Here is a 16,988-nt window from a genome sequence, read left to right as displayed (position 1 = left end):
TTAATCCATTGTGTTCTGTTGTCACATTGCTGCTACTTAACTCATGACACTGACAGAAAAGGTTTGCATCAAAGATCTTCACGTACTGTCAGGCATCCTGTGTGATTCTACTAGGGATTTCTGAGCTCATGTTTAAAGCCATTCTATCGTATAGTGACCGTATTTAGATTATTTTTTTCCTTTAATAAGGCATGCGGAACATGCGAATCTCTGCTTTAAAGTAAACGAGTAGCATTTAGAGTCTGGTTCTGTTGACTTTCAAATACTGCTGAATTATGCTCGTTTACTGAACTCCACTGTGCAGGGAAAGGACCCATTCTTACAGCTGAACATCACACCTCCCCTCTTTTTGGCATAGCTACACATCATTGAATCCATGAACATTTGCCTTGGGGCCTTATGGAAACACACCTCTTCTGGTTTTATTTTAAAAAATCAATCCTATTTCTCTAATGCCAGAGCAGTTTCCACTGTCAGCCAATCAATCTCTGATCAGCCCAGTGCAGAGCTCAGGGCAGTTTTCTGCAGCGGATGGGCAGAGGCATGATTAATAAGTGCCTTTCCAACTGTTTCCAGTATGTGGGTGCCTTCGGCACCTGGTTCTCTCCAGCTGCAGTTACAACACCTTGGTCAGGGAACAAAGGAGAAGAACTTTCATATATCCTAGCTCGAAGAAGTAGCTAACATCTAACTGAACAGAAAGTGCTCTATACTGATCCTTTTCTCCATTAACCCCCTGCATTCCTTTGAAGACAGACATCTTCCACTCTCCGTTTCAAATGTACTCTGCTCCATGCAATACCCAGTTACAGTCGTACATTCTCCAGGCTAATGGCTGTGGGAGAGAAGAAGAAAATCTTGATCAGTGCACAAACTCATTTTTGTTCTCATAAACATTGCATTTTAAAATGCCAAAGCTGAAGTGCCTGGGTGGCTCAGTTGGTTAAGCGTCGGCTTCGGCTCAAGTCATGATCTCATGGGTTGTGAGTTCGAGCCCTGTGTCAGTCTGTCTCTGTGCTGACAGCTCAGAGCCTGGAGCCTGCTTCGGATTCTATGTCTGTGTCTCCCTCTCTCTGTGTCCCTCCCCGACTCACGCTCTGTCTCTGTCTCCCTCTCTCTCAAAAATTAAAAATTAAAAAATAATTAAAAAAATAGAATGCCAGGGCTTATCTGTCTTCTCAAGAGAGACTCTCAGGACTGGAATAAAGCTTCTTGAGCCCTTTGTCACCCAAGACTGTGCAGAGGCAGCTCTCTTACACTGGTAGTCGCCTTTACCATCAGCTTGCCAAGGAAGGCGAGCATTGCTTAGCATACTAATCTTTCAATTGCTTAGCATACTAATCTTTTTTATCATCATAGGCTGATAATAAAGATAGCTCTCAGGGTCAACATTGTGTCCCTCAAGAACAGGCAAATGTCAACTCTCTCTTGAATATTTCATTTGCTATTTGGCACATCTCTTGAGGAAAACCAATCTTTTGGCTTGTCATTAGTCCAAAAAATTAAATTATCAAGAACAAGTTGTCGGGGAAGGTGTTAGAACCTCAATTCTTACAGACTGAGCATTAGGAAGGTGTGTGTGTGGGCGGGGGGGTGTATGTGTGTGTGTGAGCACACATGCATGTGCATGTATGCAAAGTAGACCTGATCAAACAGACCAGACATATTACATTTTTATTTAATTATTAAATTTTTATGTATTTATTTATATTCTTGGGAAAATATAGGGAGAAAAAAAAATCTGTCATATAAACCAAAGATAGATTATTTGCCTCATCTTACAGTGAGAGCCCTGGAATAAATTACGTCTCAGATCCCTTCCAACTCTAACATTCTAGGACTCTGCCATGGACTGAGTCTTTCAGTTTTGTTAAGACATTCCCAGCAGCCTGGATTCTCTGTAAGAGACTGTAAGCTTGCAATTTGACAGTCCTGAAAAGCAAACAAACAAGTAAGACTTGCTTCCAAACTGCAAATGCAGGACATGGAACTCTGAATCCTGTCTTGTGGGATGAATATTCCTGGAGAAGCATGAATGAAGCCTTCTTTATAAACTGTTAGATCCGCAAGGGACCTTAATGGCCTCGTAGTCCAATTCCCTCATTTTACTAGAGAGAAAACAGGCCCAGAAGGGCAAAGTAACCTAATCAAGATTACTTGGCTATTATGTTCCTGATTCAGAGCTGAGGCTTTGCTCTCTTGACTCCCAGACCTAAATACCCTGTCACTTCTTTAACTAGGAAAGAAGGCTGTTGGGAACTCAGACCATATAGAAGAAAATCACATTTATGGGTATTTAAATAAATATATATACTCTTTTGGAAAAAAGTCTTTAGGAATCAAGATCATTAGACCTAAAAATAAGATATGTTTATTAAAGGTTCCTATTAGTATAAAAGGGTCTTGTCAGAGCATAGCAACCATCTCAGTGAGCAAAAACTGAGAAGACCTTAGTACTCTAAGTTAAAATTAAAGAGCATTAGTACAATAAGAGTCATTGAATGTTAAAATGCATCATCTGGGAAGGAGGGGATCCCTTACTCCAATGATCTGTGTAACTTGTGCTGTTTCTAAACACTTGTGCTGATCTAAAGGATGGTGTCTAGATGGAATAGTTAAAAGAGTCCATTTACCATCCAGGCACTCACTGATGCTTATATGATCATGAGCTTGGAGAAGTGAGAGGAAGTGAAGCGGGCCCTGCAGAAAGGGAGCATAGGTAAAGCAAGATATTTAGATATGATATTATAATTTAGTAAATATTTTTATAAACAGAGAAAACTCATTCTTTTTAAATCCGCTACCTTGTCTTAAAGTGTAGAACGTGGAATTTCAACGACACAAGGACAAGAATTTAGAAATTTTGCATGATTAAATGCTGTGTTCTAAGAAAAGCACCTCTAGTTATGCCATTAGCAGAGTTCTGACATGACCATTTTTTGCATCTGTTTTTTTTCATTTGTTTTATGCTTACCCGCTAGTTCTCCACTGTATTCTACCTGTACTGTAAGTGTAAATTCACTGTGTTAATGGAGATTCTTTGAGTCTGTGTTTCAGGTTATTTCCACATTGCACCGGCTAAGCTTTTAACAGAGGAAGTTCAGAATAGGGAAACCTATCAGTTGTCCCAGTGCCTGGAGGGAAACACCCGTTAATGTCAGATTGGTGCTGTCTGTGAATAATGGCCACCTTCTTTATTGTAATGTTCCAGACACAGTAGTGGTTCAGCTCAATTACTGACTGTTGCAAGGAGTCTTTAGTTAACACAGGGGAAAGCTTCTGGTCCCACTAGAGCCTTTTATATCTGCAGCAGCGTAGGGGAATCTAACAGCCTCTTTAATCAGACGTGAGGAATGGTGAAGCAAGGTCATCGGGAAAGGCACAGGCTATTCTGGCCTTTTGTTTTAGCAAGAAGTACTAATTATTAGGAGTGAAGTGACAGACAGAAAAGTAATGTCAAGAATAATGTGATATATAGTGGGGGGTTTTGCCAGAGGTTGTGAGACCAGAAAGAAATTTGTAACAGGAACCTCAAGGCCTGGGTTCTATGTATGCTATTAAGTCACTGTGTCTGGAACTGAGTAATTGCAAAATAAATATCTGTTGAATAAACTGCCCTTTGAGTTTGGGCAGATTGCTGACTTCATCTGAAAAGTAAGAGTGTGGGATTATTATTGGTTCCCAAACCTGGCTCTGATCGTCAGTGTCACTTGGGAAGCCTTTTTAAAAATACTGATTCAGTAGGACTGGGTGGGGCTCATAATCTGTTATTTTTCTAAAGTTCCCTGGGTGCTTCTGATGCTGAACCAGGTTGGAAACCCCTAAACTAATTCAGATGACCACTAAAATTCCTGCATAGGCAAAATCATAGACCGATGAGTCTAGGAGCTTCTGGCACCTGAAGATAATACGGGGACACTAGGGACAGAGAATGGCCCCGCTCCCAGGGCGGATGCGTCCATGGTGCTGCTTCTGTCTCCCAGTGCTTGCTCTGCTTTGATGAGTTGTCCACGGGGCCCTGGGAGCAGGAAGAGGTCTCTGGGGAAAACATGTGACTATGCCATCATCTTGCAAGAGTTGAAAGCAAATAGTCTAGGTCCCAGCATGCCATCTGGAACCATGTCATTTTCAAATAGGGAAGTTATCTTTGTCCTCATTTTGACTGTAACAAGCAGAGATACATCCAGGACTTTCGGAAAGCTGCATTAACTCTTTCAGCCACAGGGTGTCATTTAGTTCAATGAAGTAGCTGTTGAAGCAATTGAATAAATTATTGCCTCAGTGCACTCACAAGCATCCCTGTGGCCTGAGAGAATTTGTGCATTTTTTTGTAAGTACTCAGGATAAAGGCCCCTGTGAAGTGAAATGGAATATTTGGTTGCTGATACTTTTAATAGCATGAAATAGAGGAAAGAACCTCTAGGAGAAGGTAGATGTTTTCGTCGCTAATCCTACCTGTGCTATTACCTTGTTGTAGCACAATGTTTTAAATGATTAAATGAGATCAGCATAAATCTTTAATAAGCATAAATATTTCAATAAATCTAATGCCTGTTACAAATGAGAGGCATTGTTTTATTATTAATTAGTAGAATGAATACAAATAAAGCATGAAGGAAAACTGATGTAGTTCTCCTCTAAACTCAAATGGTGGTGTAATAAGCCAAGGCTTAATGTATTTATTTGAAGATTACAAACCATTTATTTCCTCACTGATATACTGCTCATCTACACTGAAGTGATGTCATATCCAGTTAAAGTTGTGTGGATTTTTTAAATTAAAAAAATTAATATAAGTATAATCAAATGAGCAGAACATAAAGTTTTTATGAACCTGAGCTTGGCTGCAGGAACCTTTTCTATTCTACAAACATTTAAATTACTTACTTAAAAAAATCTACGTATAAATATTGATGACCTCCCTTAAAATTATAGACGTGTAATTGTAAATTACACTACACATAGAAGATATGGGATTGATCCTACCTCTGCCACTGCTTGGACAACTTATTTAGCTCCTCTAGGCCTCAGTTTGCTTAGCAATGAAATGGAGCAAGAAATTCTCCTATTTTCCCCATCCACCTCACAGGATTGCCCTGGACAAGTGAGATAATGTGTGACAGTCCCTTATGAGATGTAAAACCCATTACAGGACATTAGAAGTTGTTTTGCATATTGCAGTGGGTTCTCATTGGCACACTTGGGCTGAAAATGGTTTCCCTTTGTTGCAGACAAGCAGAATGATGTGGAGATTCCATCTCCCACCCAGAAGGACAGAGAGAAAAAGAAAAAGCAACAGCTCATGACGCAGATAAGCGGAGTGAAAAAGCTGATGCACAGCTCAAGCTTAAACAATACAAGCATCTCACGCTTTGGAGTTAACACGGAAAATGAAGATCATCTGGCCAAGGTATGCATGAGCTGGGGGTGAGCGTATGTAGTTCTCTGCTCTACAGCAGGCAGCTGCCCAAAACTATCTACTAGAAAATAGCAGTGATCGTGTTTGCTTTGTTATTAAATTGGACAATAAGAAGGCTAGTGTGGCTTCTTTGTCCATTGCTGGGCACCTAATTCAAGACCCTTCTTCTACAACAAAGGACTCTTTCTTGTTTAATTCTGAGCTGGATTTATAAATGGAAGTTCCTCATGAATGAGAATCCTACCAAAGGCACACAGGGAGAATCCATAGGGAGGCCAGGAGACAGGATTGAATTGTCCCAGAGGACAGACCAGCGCTATATACCAAGGACTAGTTGAAGAATCTGCACTGAATGGCAGAGCCAGAGAAGAAGACAGGAGAGAGATTGAGAGCACTGACTCAGAGCCCAAACCCCAGCTGTGGAGGAAGGCACAGAGAGAATGCACATGTCTACCAGGGGGGCACCTAAGGTGACTGCCAAGGTCATGTTGGCCTTGTGACACTAGGAAATGAGCATGCTGTGAGCAAACAGACATTCAACGAGGCTTTCTGAGAGATGCCATTACAGCAAGGTTGATCTCACTTTGGGGCAAGCGCCTGGGGAGAGCCTAGATCTCTTATTCCGGGCAAGAGTTCAGAATGGAATAAATGACTCCTTTAATCAGATAATCTTGGAATCATCCCACAACACAGGACTGAATAATGTTTCCCCCCAGGTCTGTCTGCAGCCCAAGAGCTCTGAGATGGAATATTCTGCAGTTGGCATTTTTCATGACCTTTTACATTAAACTAGGGCTGACTTCTGCACATTCTAGCTGCGGAGTCTCCCCTACCTGGCCCTTTGGAATAATAACCGAAGAGCAAAGGAGTTCCCCTGAGATTGTTTCTTAGCTCTTACTAATGGGGCGGTGATCAGTGAAGAGGAGAGATGGGGAAATGGAGCCAAAGGGACCTCTAGCCACTTGTAGCTACCTCTGAATACAGCTTGATTGAGGACTGAGGTGTGTAAATGCAGGTCAACAACCAAGACTGTAAATTAGACACACACTCTCCCTTTTCTGAAAAAATATAGAGAACCATGCAACTAAAATGAAAAAGGCACTCAACCTCCTAGGCCATTCCATTTTCAAATCTTCATGCAACTAGAATACTTTAAATAGACACTCAAAAGACTTAGCAGCCATTGTCCAAAAACTAAATAAGAATAATGAGGTATGCTAACAAAACTGTACTTATTTCAAAATTCCTCTAATTTTGATTATAGGAGCTTGAAGACCTGAACAAATGGGGCCTTAACATCTTCAATGTGGCTGGATATTCACACAATAGGCCCCTCACCTGCATCATGTATGCCATATTCCAGGTAAGTAAAAGGGAGAGAATATTTATTGCTTATTCAGTTAGATGGCTCTTTATGATTTTTTTCCATCCCAGTCTACTTTCCTGATTTGACTTTTCTTCATTTTTGGACATCCACTTATTTATTTTCTAATCCATTTTACTACATAGGAAAGAGACCTCCTAAAGACATTCAAAATCTCATCTGATACATTTGTAACCTACATGATGACTTTAGAAGACCATTACCATTCTGATGTGGCATATCATAACAGCCTACACGCTGCTGATGTAGCCCAGTCAACCCATGTTCTTCTTTCTACACCAGCATTAGATGTGAGTAGTTTTGTATTACCTTCCCATCCTCGTTAAAATATATGCTATCCAACATGTAATATATTTACAGAAACAATTGCACCTGCTTGAACTGGTTCTTTATTATGTATAACATCTATTAATTGGGTTACTAATAAAGATGAAAGGTATTTCTACTTACTCTGCTCTCTAATATCAGAGTGACCCTCTTTACATCTCTCACAATTGAAAAATTATTTAATTGTTAAGCAGTAACAGGGTGCTTTATTTTTCATTGTATCTCCAGTATCTAATAAGTGACCAGAACAGCATCTATTATGTAGTATATCCCCAGCCAGACTTGCTTCTTTGACTTGTATATGCTTGTGTTACGTAGCCCCATCCTTTCCTACCACTTATCCAAGAAACAAACATCAGACCTCACCTGGGGCATGGCGCTAAAGCCTTCCTATAGGCTTGATGTGGACATGGGCGTCACTGTCATCCCGTTCACATGAAACCTTATGATGATGGATAGAATCTATATTTAATTAGTGTATCGAGACAGTCTATAAATCAGCAAACAATCCTTCTCCCAACAAGAGTGAAATGGATACTTTAATATGAAACCGAATAAGCAGGATACAGGCCAGTGGGATACAGAGTTGAATGTGCTCATTTCACTCTGCAGGCCGTCTTCACAGATTTGGAAATTCTGGCCGCCATTTTTGCAGCTGCTATCCATGACGTTGATCACCCTGGAGTCTCCAACCAGTTTCTCATCAACACAAGTGAGTTCACTACTAGAACAGTCATTTGAGATAATTGTATGATTCACTGGTTCATTTTTTCCCCCTAATGTTTTCATTATGGATGATAATAAGGGTAATAATGAGGTAATCCTTCATTCCACTCAAGCTGGTCAGACCTTTCCTGGATACTGCGTCCAGTCCAAAAACATAATTTTTTGAGCTGCATGGAGAACTTGAAAAGGGTCAGAGGGGAACCATAAAAAGTACTCAACATTTGAAAAATACAATATGTGAGGAAAGAGCAACAGATGTGAAATTATTCAGTAAGGACAAGGAAAGGCTTGGGGATAATGTGATAATGATTGTCAATGTTATGCGGGTCTCTCACATAGAATATGGTGACCCACTAGCATCCCTCTCCACTGAGGAAGCAGGCTCAGATATTGGATCTGAGCATGGGAACCTCCAAACAGAAGTAAAACTACAAAGACTGGAATGCTTGGCCTGTAGTAGTGAAGATGACGCCAGTGACATTTAAGGCTGGTCCAGTCTTAGGACTTTAAGCTAGACACAATGCTTTTGTCATGCTGAAAATACTTAGTATCCATGCCAGCGAAAATTTGGGGAACGAATTTGGGGAACCTGTGTGGCTCAGTCAGTTAAGTGTCCAACTCTTGATTTCAGCTCAGATCATGATCTCACTATTCATGGGATTGAGCCACACGTAGGGCTCTGTGCTGACAATGCAGTGCCTGCTTGGATTCTCTCTCCCCCTCTCTCTCTGCCCCTCCCCTGCTCATGCATGAACCCTCTCTCAAAATAAATAAACAAATATTAAAAAAGTAAATAAAACCCATGAATTTTCTCAGCTAGCGCATAATTTCTAAATGCCAAAAATCCAAATTCTTTTTCTTCTGAGAATATTGGTTATCCAGTACTAATATCAAGTACTGATGGTTTTATAGGAATGCTTGAGCTACTTACTATGTAAGATTCTCTGTCCTACTTTATCATTAGAATATCTGAATAATCTGGGTGAAGGGTAGATTCTTTTTTTAACCTTGTTCTTCTACTGAAAGAATATAAACGTTCGGCAACTACCCGGCTGTTGGATTGTATTGGCTGGCACAGTGTGGTGTCACAAACCAAACCATATATGGGCCAGTGAGCTTCACACAGAAAAGTGGTCTTTCTGCTACAGCCACCTACAACACTAGAACATATAAAGCCAGTTTGCAGATCTGGGATTGATCACAAGGTGAACAGGGCAGGAGTGCTAAAATGACTTCATATATCCTACTACCCATTCTGAGAATGTAACACAAAGCATACAGTTAAAACAATGGTATATGAGTGACAACATCTGCAATTAGGAACCTGTTGCCATCACTTGGCTGTTATTCTTTATTAAGAGAAAATGTTCCTTCCAGATTTATTGACCATATTCTCCAGTGAAGACCACAACTCTGCCTGACAAAAGATGTCTGTGGCTCTTCTGTGTGAAAGGCAGGCTGGAAGCTATAGTTTAGATATCCAGATCTTGCCATTTCTGAGATACTTCAGAGGACAGAAAATCTGACATCAAGATTGTTCCAAGAAATTATTAATGTTTTGTTACCATATTTGGATAGTACAAAATTTGACACTCACACTATTAACATCTTTGAAAATTGAAAACTCACAATTGACAGAACTGGGGAACCTATAAGAAAGTGAAATAGTTTGAAAATCCTAATACATTTGATAAAGTTTAGTGGCATTTTCATTTTATTCCTTTCCAAAGCAAAAAGACATAAAGGAAATTACAAACTGAGATAAAAATGGGGTTTCATTGCTTGGGAATGGTGAATCCTTCATCTGAAATGAAGAAGGAGAAAAAAGACTTAAAAATACCATGAATTGTAGTCAAAGAGAAAGCTTATGCACCGATATCTATGACAAGCATAATTTGCTTGGAAACCGACTGTTTCCCCTTGGAGGGGGAAACTGTGTCTCTGATGAGAAATGACACGTGAATCTTGGTTCCTAACATCATTTAGAAAGAACTGGATCTGATTTCACACTGAAGTAGTGCCAACATTGGAATTACATCCCTTTGTTCTTAATTCGTCCTTTTTCCTTGTTTATTAGATTCAGAACTTGCTCTGATGTATAATGATGAATCTGTGTTGGAAAACCATCACCTTGCTGTGGGTTTCAAACTGCTACAAGAAGAACACTGTGATATTTTCCAGAATCTCACCAAGAAGCAGCGCCAGACACTCAGGAAAATGGTTATCGACATGGTAAGACTTCCTTCCTATATCCCTCACTTCCTTTTCCCTGCCCAGGACAAGAAACGCCATTCTTTTCAGTCAAGTGAGTTTGTTGATAGTTTCGTTTCTTTTTACCCTAGGTGTTAGCAACTGATATGTCCAAACATATGAGCCTGCTGGCGGACCTGAAGACCATGGTGGAAACAAAGAAAGTTACAAGTTCAGGTGTTCTTCTTCTGGACAACTACACAGATCGTATACAGGTATTTGATGAGAGCCTTTGATTTAACACAAAGCCAAACCAAACTACATTAAACGATTAAAAAATGAAAGCAAACATTAGTCCAGTTAGTTTCATATATGGTTATTATTACAATTTGGGCTTATTTTAAGAACAAGGAAAATGGACATTTGAGTTTATCCTCTAATTTATGAAGAAAAACATAACCCTATTATTGAATTTCTCAGTTCTAAAAATAAATGTCAAAATTCGTTTGTAATAGGGGATACGTGACTGCTGGTCCCAAAAGCTCGTGTTTGGATATAAATCCCATTGACTTGAAGACTGTTAGGTCTGTTTTGATTACACAAACTGCCATCAGCTGGTCTCTTTCCACAAGTGGAAAATATGAAGATATCTACTTTTGAGTAATTCTTTGCATTTTTTCCAAGCTGGGGAAGGGAAACGATGGCAGCATTTGACCTCTAATGTCCCTTCCAGTTTTTACATTCAATGACTATCAGTCTGAGAAGACGCACATTTTCTCTTTTGGGACTCCTATGATGGTAAATAACCAAGTCTGGCCAGCACCATTGTAATACGGCATTTTTGGTGTACGCACCACAATTATAATGCAACTAAAATGTTCTTAGGTTGGGTACCGAGTGTACTAGTACAAGAGGGATGAGATGTTCTGGTAGTATTTACACCTAATTTTCTGAGATTTCCAAAACTTGATGATTTCAGGTCCTTCGCAACATGGTACACTGTGCAGACCTAAGCAACCCCACAAAGTCCTTGGAGTTGTATCGGCAATGGACAGACCGCATCATGGAAGAGTTCTTCCAGCAGGGAGACAAAGAGCGTGAGAGGGGAATGGAGATTAGCCCAATGTGTGATAAGCACACAGCTTCTGTGGAAAAATCCCAGGTAACTAATATGAAATTTTCAAAGTTTCTGTGAGCTCTGCCGATTGTAGAACTAGAGGGTTCTGTCAAATTCCTGAAGTTATAAGGAAGCAACTACCCATTTAGTTCCATTCTACATGGGACTCATTTGCCTTCTCCATCACACTCAGTTTCACAGGGTGGAAACAAAGCAGTCCTCAGAAACCCATCGACGTTTGGTCTGTGTATCCTCAAACTGTTTAGGGAGTTGTCTATGACCTTAACAAATCCAGCTGACTGAACTCAGAGCTACTACCTCCCCACGCCGTCTCTCCAGATTTCTCTTACCCCTGTCCTAATCCAGGAGCTCTACTCTTCATCGTTGCTTCCCCCACCCTGGATCCGTTGTCCCTCCATAATCAAGTACACTGCCAGGTGTGGATCTCATTCCACACGCCTCTTCCACCTCACAGTCAACGCCCTGTCCTGTGTCCCCTTCCATGGTTGGTTCTCTACCTCTGAGAACATGCTGACATCTTCCGATCATGTCCGGAGCTACAGATTCCCTGTGTGCGAGGACTGGGGATAATATGCTGGAGGCTGGAGGATGCCCAAATGCCTCATATACCTCTAGCTGCAGAGTGTATAGCACTAGAAGTATTGATACCCCCACAAAGGCTCAGGGCCTGCTGAAATGTTATGTTTTTCGGGGCAACAAATGGTCTGAGCCAAGTAGTCATGATTGAGAATGGGTGCACAGGCTGTTCAAGGTCTTCATCACAAAAGCATTAGGAGTGCTTTTTGTTAGTGTTTATCCTCTTNTCCCCCCCCCCCCCCCCCCCCACATACATATACTTGTAAATCGATGCAGAGTTCCCTTGCAGATATTGTTTGGCTGTTTCTTAAAGAAACCCAGTCAAATGAGTTTAAAATCTGTGAATGTGCTCTAAAAAGCTAATATACTCTAAAAATGCACGGTAACATTAAGTTATCAGGGCCAATTCAAATCCCCTAAACCCTTCATTAGAATAATTAATTAATTAGAATAATGCCCGTCAACAGTGGTATTTTATATTTTTATGGTGTTCTATGTGCTTTTCTACCCGTTTTCCCCTACCTTGTCCTATTTGAACCTCCAAACAGCTTTATGAGACAGAGCAGCTATTTTCCCAGTGTATCAGGTGGAGAAGCCATCCCTTGGCTCATTTCACCAGTCTTAGTGACCCAGCTGCCCTCCACCCAGAGCTCTTCACTCTGCATCCCTTAGACAGGTCTCCCTGTTGCCATGACATCATGGCCCACTCTGGTGTTCCCCACAGACAGGCTCTGGCAAGCGTTGTCTGAGTAGTCTGGCAGTAAAGCCCTTGACTAGGTGCTCTTAGGATTTGTAGAGCTCTCTCCAGCCCAGGGCCTAGGAAATAAGCGGCTAGAGACCACCTTTCAAAAAAGTGCCAATCATTTAGCAGAAGCAAAACAAATGCAGAAAGGAAATGACCGCACTGCATTTAGCTGATTCCATTTTCTCCATTGCCTTGAGCTTGTTTTTTCAGGTCCCTGAAAAACACCTTGAAAATTGTCTCTAAAATCCATTAAATACACATAAGGAAGTAAAAGGGAGGAAAAGGGAGTGGGTGGAAGCAAGAGAAATAACTGAATCATCTGCAGTCAAGGTCATGTAACTAATGCAGATCAGAGATGTCCCAACTTTGGTGTGAATTATGTTAAGACTAAGGGAAAAAAAAGACTAGGGAAGCACTAGGGAGGAAGGGAAGATAGATAGGTAGGTAGATAGACAGATGATAGATAATGATAGACAGATAGATAGGTAGATTATAGATTATAAATATAAATAATAGGTACATATAGATATAGGTGCATAGGAGTCACGTATGAACTTTGATCTATTACATGATTTACCAAGAACCAGAATGTTGTGAAAGGAACGGTTTCCAGTAGTGTGGAAAAAGAGCCATACCATGTGCCATGGAGGCGTATAAGTTGCTCTTGCTCATCTACCTCAGAATCTGGACCCAGCATTCACCAGTTCCCCAGACCAGGACAGGGGAATTCCATTCCCTCATTCAACTTGTGCCTATTCTTTCTCACAACCTGCCCCCACCCCCAGTGTTTCCTGTTTGTCCGACAATGGAGAGGTCAGCAGAAGGCCACTGAGCCAGCTCATGCAGGATGCATAGCCTCTGTGTAAACCATAACAGAGCCATAAGCCTCATACGTATTCGCAAGAACACTAGCAAAGGAACTCCTTAATTGTTTTTATTTTCCCTCTTTTCTCCTCATGGAAGTGACTATACCCTGTGGATCTAAGACAATTGCAGACATGTCCACAAAGGGGATATTTGTTTGTTTAGGGTCTTGAAGTATCTTCAGATGTTTTACCATACTCGTCTACAAACAAAAGCATTCCACGGAACTTGAGAAATTTCTGAGGAGTTGGGGGCTGTCTCCCCTTCATTTTGGAATAGCGGCATATTTTGAATTTGTCAGGGAAAGAATGTTGAGTCAGAACTCATTAGACCTGGAGCTTCCTTCTTTGTGGAATGACTCACAGAATCTAAGTAGTGACAAAGTCATTCCCAGCCAGGGTTCCATCCAGACTTCTTATCTGGCACTCGTGAAAGGAAAAGTAGTCAGTTATAGGAAGACAAACACAGGTTTTGGAGTCAGACAGAACTGGGACTAAGTTCCAGCTTCTCCAGGCTCTGTGATCTCTGACAAGATATTTCATCTCAACGAGTCTTAGTTTCCTCCTTTGTAAAGTGTGGGTAACAATACTTACTTCGTGGAATGAAGAGCGATAACGTACATATTAGATCCAGGGGAGGGTGTATCGTGTAGTATATATGGAAACAGAGAATCTATTATTATTGATCCCTCTTGGGTTGTTGTGGTTCTTTCTTTGCCTAGAAACTAGGACAGTTTGTTAAGTTTTCAAGAGCCTATCATAATAACTGATGTGTAACCTTATTTTTTTCCAGGTCGGCTTCATTGACTACATCGTCCATCCACTCTGGGAGACCTGGGCAGATCTGGTGCAGCCTGATGCCCAGGACATTCTGGATACATTAGAAGATAATAGGAACTGGTATCAGAGCATGATACCGCAGAGCCCCTCTCCACCACTGGACGAGCAGAACAGAGACTGTCAGGGTCTGATGGAGAAGTTTCAGTTTGAACTGACCCTTGAAGAGGAGGATTCCGAAGGCCCTGACAAAGAGGGAGAGGGTCACAGCTATTTCAGCAGCACAAAGACACTTTGTGTGATTGATCCCGAACACAGGGATTCACTAGGAGGGACTGATGTAGACATTGTGACAGAAGACAAGTCCCCGATCGACACATAATCGCCTTCTCCATGTGGAGATGAACATTCCACCTTTGACAAGCATGCCAGCAGTATGGTAGGGCCAGCCCGTCACGGGGGCTTAGGCCTGCACGGGACAAGGGCCATGCGGCCTTTCCAGTTGCTTGAGTTTGGAGCCAGAATGCGAGACCACGAAGCAAATAGCAGTTCAGAGAATTCCACGGTTGGCTTGCCCCGCCTGCAAGCTTAGTGGAGAGCTGAAGCTTTACCTGGTACTGGAGGCCAAGATCAGATCCTGAGTAAATGGCTTGAAAATAGAAGACACAAAACTGAGAGATTTTTCTGCATTAAGTTTTGGGAATCTCTCCCCTCTAGTGACTGAACTGACTGATTAATAACTTCATTTATAAATCTGCTCACCTGTCCCCTTGTCTGCCAACCTGTGTGCCTTTTTTGTAAAACATTTTCACGTCTTTAAAATGCCTGTTGAATACCTAGAGTTTAGTATCAACTTCTACACAGATAAGCATTCAAAGTTGACATAAACTTTTTTGACTCTTTCTGGGAAAAAAAAGAAAAAAAGGAAAGAAAATGGTCTTCCTTCTTTCTTGGGCAATATCTTTCACTTTACTACAGTTACTTGTGCAAATAGAAAGGACATGCTTCTAACCACATCTACTTCCTTCCCCTGTCGTCCCATCCAGCTTGACAGTTGCCTGTATAACTTCTCTCTGTTTGCCTGCTTAGAGCAGTATTTTTCCTCTTAGAGCTTCACTTTTTGTGCTGCAAACAGAATAAAGTGAACAAGCTAAGAGGTAGGAAGGGGTAGTTGTGTTGTTCTCAGTAACAGTCTGTGTAAAATTCAGCTCGTTTTGGCAGCGCTCCACGTTGTGGCCTGAACCCCTGGGCCACCAGGCGCTGCACGGTCCCCATCCTGTCCCCTCCCCCCATCACTCTCCACCCAGGTACCCCGTCTTCAATTTGATGCTGCCGTCTTTCTCTCGCACTGCCTTCTGCGCTAACACCTCCATTTCTGTTTATAACAGTATATTTATTACTTAATGTATATAATGTAATGTTTTGTAAGTTATTAATTTATATATCTAACATTGCCTGCCAACGGTGGTGTTACATTTGTGTAGAAAACTCTGCCTAAGAGTTGCGACTTTTCTTGTCACGTTTTTGTATTGTGTATTATATACCTGGACATCGCTTAAGAGAGACATACGACCCCTTCCCCAGTGAGGACATTCGTGGGCTTTTATTCAGAAGGTCTGCCCTCTTCCCTGTCTGAGTTGCTAGTACTGCACAACCCCTTTGTGAACCAGTTTTAGATTCAGGAGTCTCACATTAGATACTAAATGGTTCATACTGAGCTTTTACTTTTGTATAGTTTGATAGGGGTAGGGGGCAAAGGGATGTAGTTTTCACCCGTGTTCTAGCCAAATCTGTGTACGCGTGAATTGGGCTCTAACTGGGTTCTACTCTAGTTGTGGCTTTGGTGGAAACAGTAACACTACATTTGCTCGCAGATGGTTCTTCCGACTGTTCCCAAACTACTGATTCTGAAAGCCTCCTGCCTGCCATTCAGCAGGAATGTCATGTTCCAATTAATTACAAAAAACACAATAAAACAATGTGAATTTTATAATAAAATGTGAACTGATGTAGTAAATTATGCAAATGTGAAGCTTCTGATAACACTTGTTGGGCCTCTTCCTGGCTTCAGTCTCTGTGTGTAAAATATATTTCATGCTTTCAGTTCAGCATTGTAACTCACTAATTAAAGAAACGGCACAAACGTGCATGACCAATGGGTTTGTATGTCTATAAACACTGCATTCTTTCAGGTGGACATTTTCTTGTTTTCAGTTTCTCACAATGTATGTTATAATAGTATTATTATTATTATTATTATATATTGTGCTCAAATGCATTCATAAGAGACTTTTATATGAAGTGAATAAACAAAAGCATGATTAGATTAGACTGTAGGCCCAATTATTTTGTGGTTAGTTCTGACCNTTTTTTTTTTCTCTCTTCTCTCCTACCATACCCCACAAAGAAAACCAACGACTTTGCCTGGCCAGCCCCTCAACTGAAGTTTCAGAATCTATGTCCAAAAAGTCCCCTAGCTTGGAACGCTTCACATTTTCTTAGCAAATATCCATGCAGCTCAATGATGCGGGAAGGAAGGTGGTAAAGAAAAACAAACAAAACCACTTTAAGAATCTGAAGAGTTTAATCTACTAGGTGAATAAAGGGAATCTCCAACTTGGCTGGGTCCTCCAAACAAATGAATCCTGGAATCCCAGAACATTAGCTTCATGTTGTCAGATGGTCCCACCGATCCCTTGGACTCATAAAGAATCTGGAGTCCAAAGAGTCGTCTTCAAGCACCATTGACAGAGCACTGGTTGACTCTCCATGGTCTTTTCCATCATTCATGGAGTCTCCTATTGATACTATGGTTATATTTTTCTTTCTGGAAAGAGCTATAT

General features: G+C 41.1%; 1 protein-coding gene across 2 annotated transcripts in view; it reads left to right on the top strand.

Moving 5' to 3' along the window:
• Positions 1–16,476, top strand: part of PDE4B (phosphodiesterase 4B) — a 352,152-nt gene extending 335,676 nt beyond the window's left edge. For both annotated transcript variants that reach the window (XM_077776270.1, XM_077776271.1), the window contains 8 exons: positions 5,232–5,410; positions 6,684–6,782; positions 6,929–7,093; positions 7,743–7,842; positions 9,934–10,088; positions 10,199–10,321; positions 11,026–11,208; positions 14,162–16,476. In XM_077776270.1, coding sequence (XP_077632396.1) covers positions 5,232–5,410; positions 6,684–6,782; positions 6,929–7,093; positions 7,743–7,842; positions 9,934–10,088; positions 10,199–10,321; positions 11,026–11,208; positions 14,162–14,527 — 1,370 coding nt within the window. In that variant the 3' untranslated portion in view covers positions 14,528–16,476. The remainder of the gene's footprint in view (positions 1–5,231; positions 5,411–6,683; positions 6,783–6,928; positions 7,094–7,742; positions 7,843–9,933; positions 10,089–10,198; positions 10,322–11,025; positions 11,209–14,161) is intronic.
• The last annotated feature ends 512 nt before the right edge of the window (positions 16,477–16,988 follow it).

This window comes from Crocuta crocuta, unplaced genomic scaffold (genome assembly GCF_008692635.1).
Source record: "Crocuta crocuta isolate KB4526 unplaced genomic scaffold, BGI_CrCroc_1.0 scaffold17, whole genome shotgun sequence".
Classification (NCBI taxonomy): Eukaryota; Metazoa; Chordata; class Mammalia; order Carnivora; family Hyaenidae; genus Crocuta; species Crocuta crocuta.
This window is presented reverse-complemented; position numbering and strand designations above follow the sequence as displayed.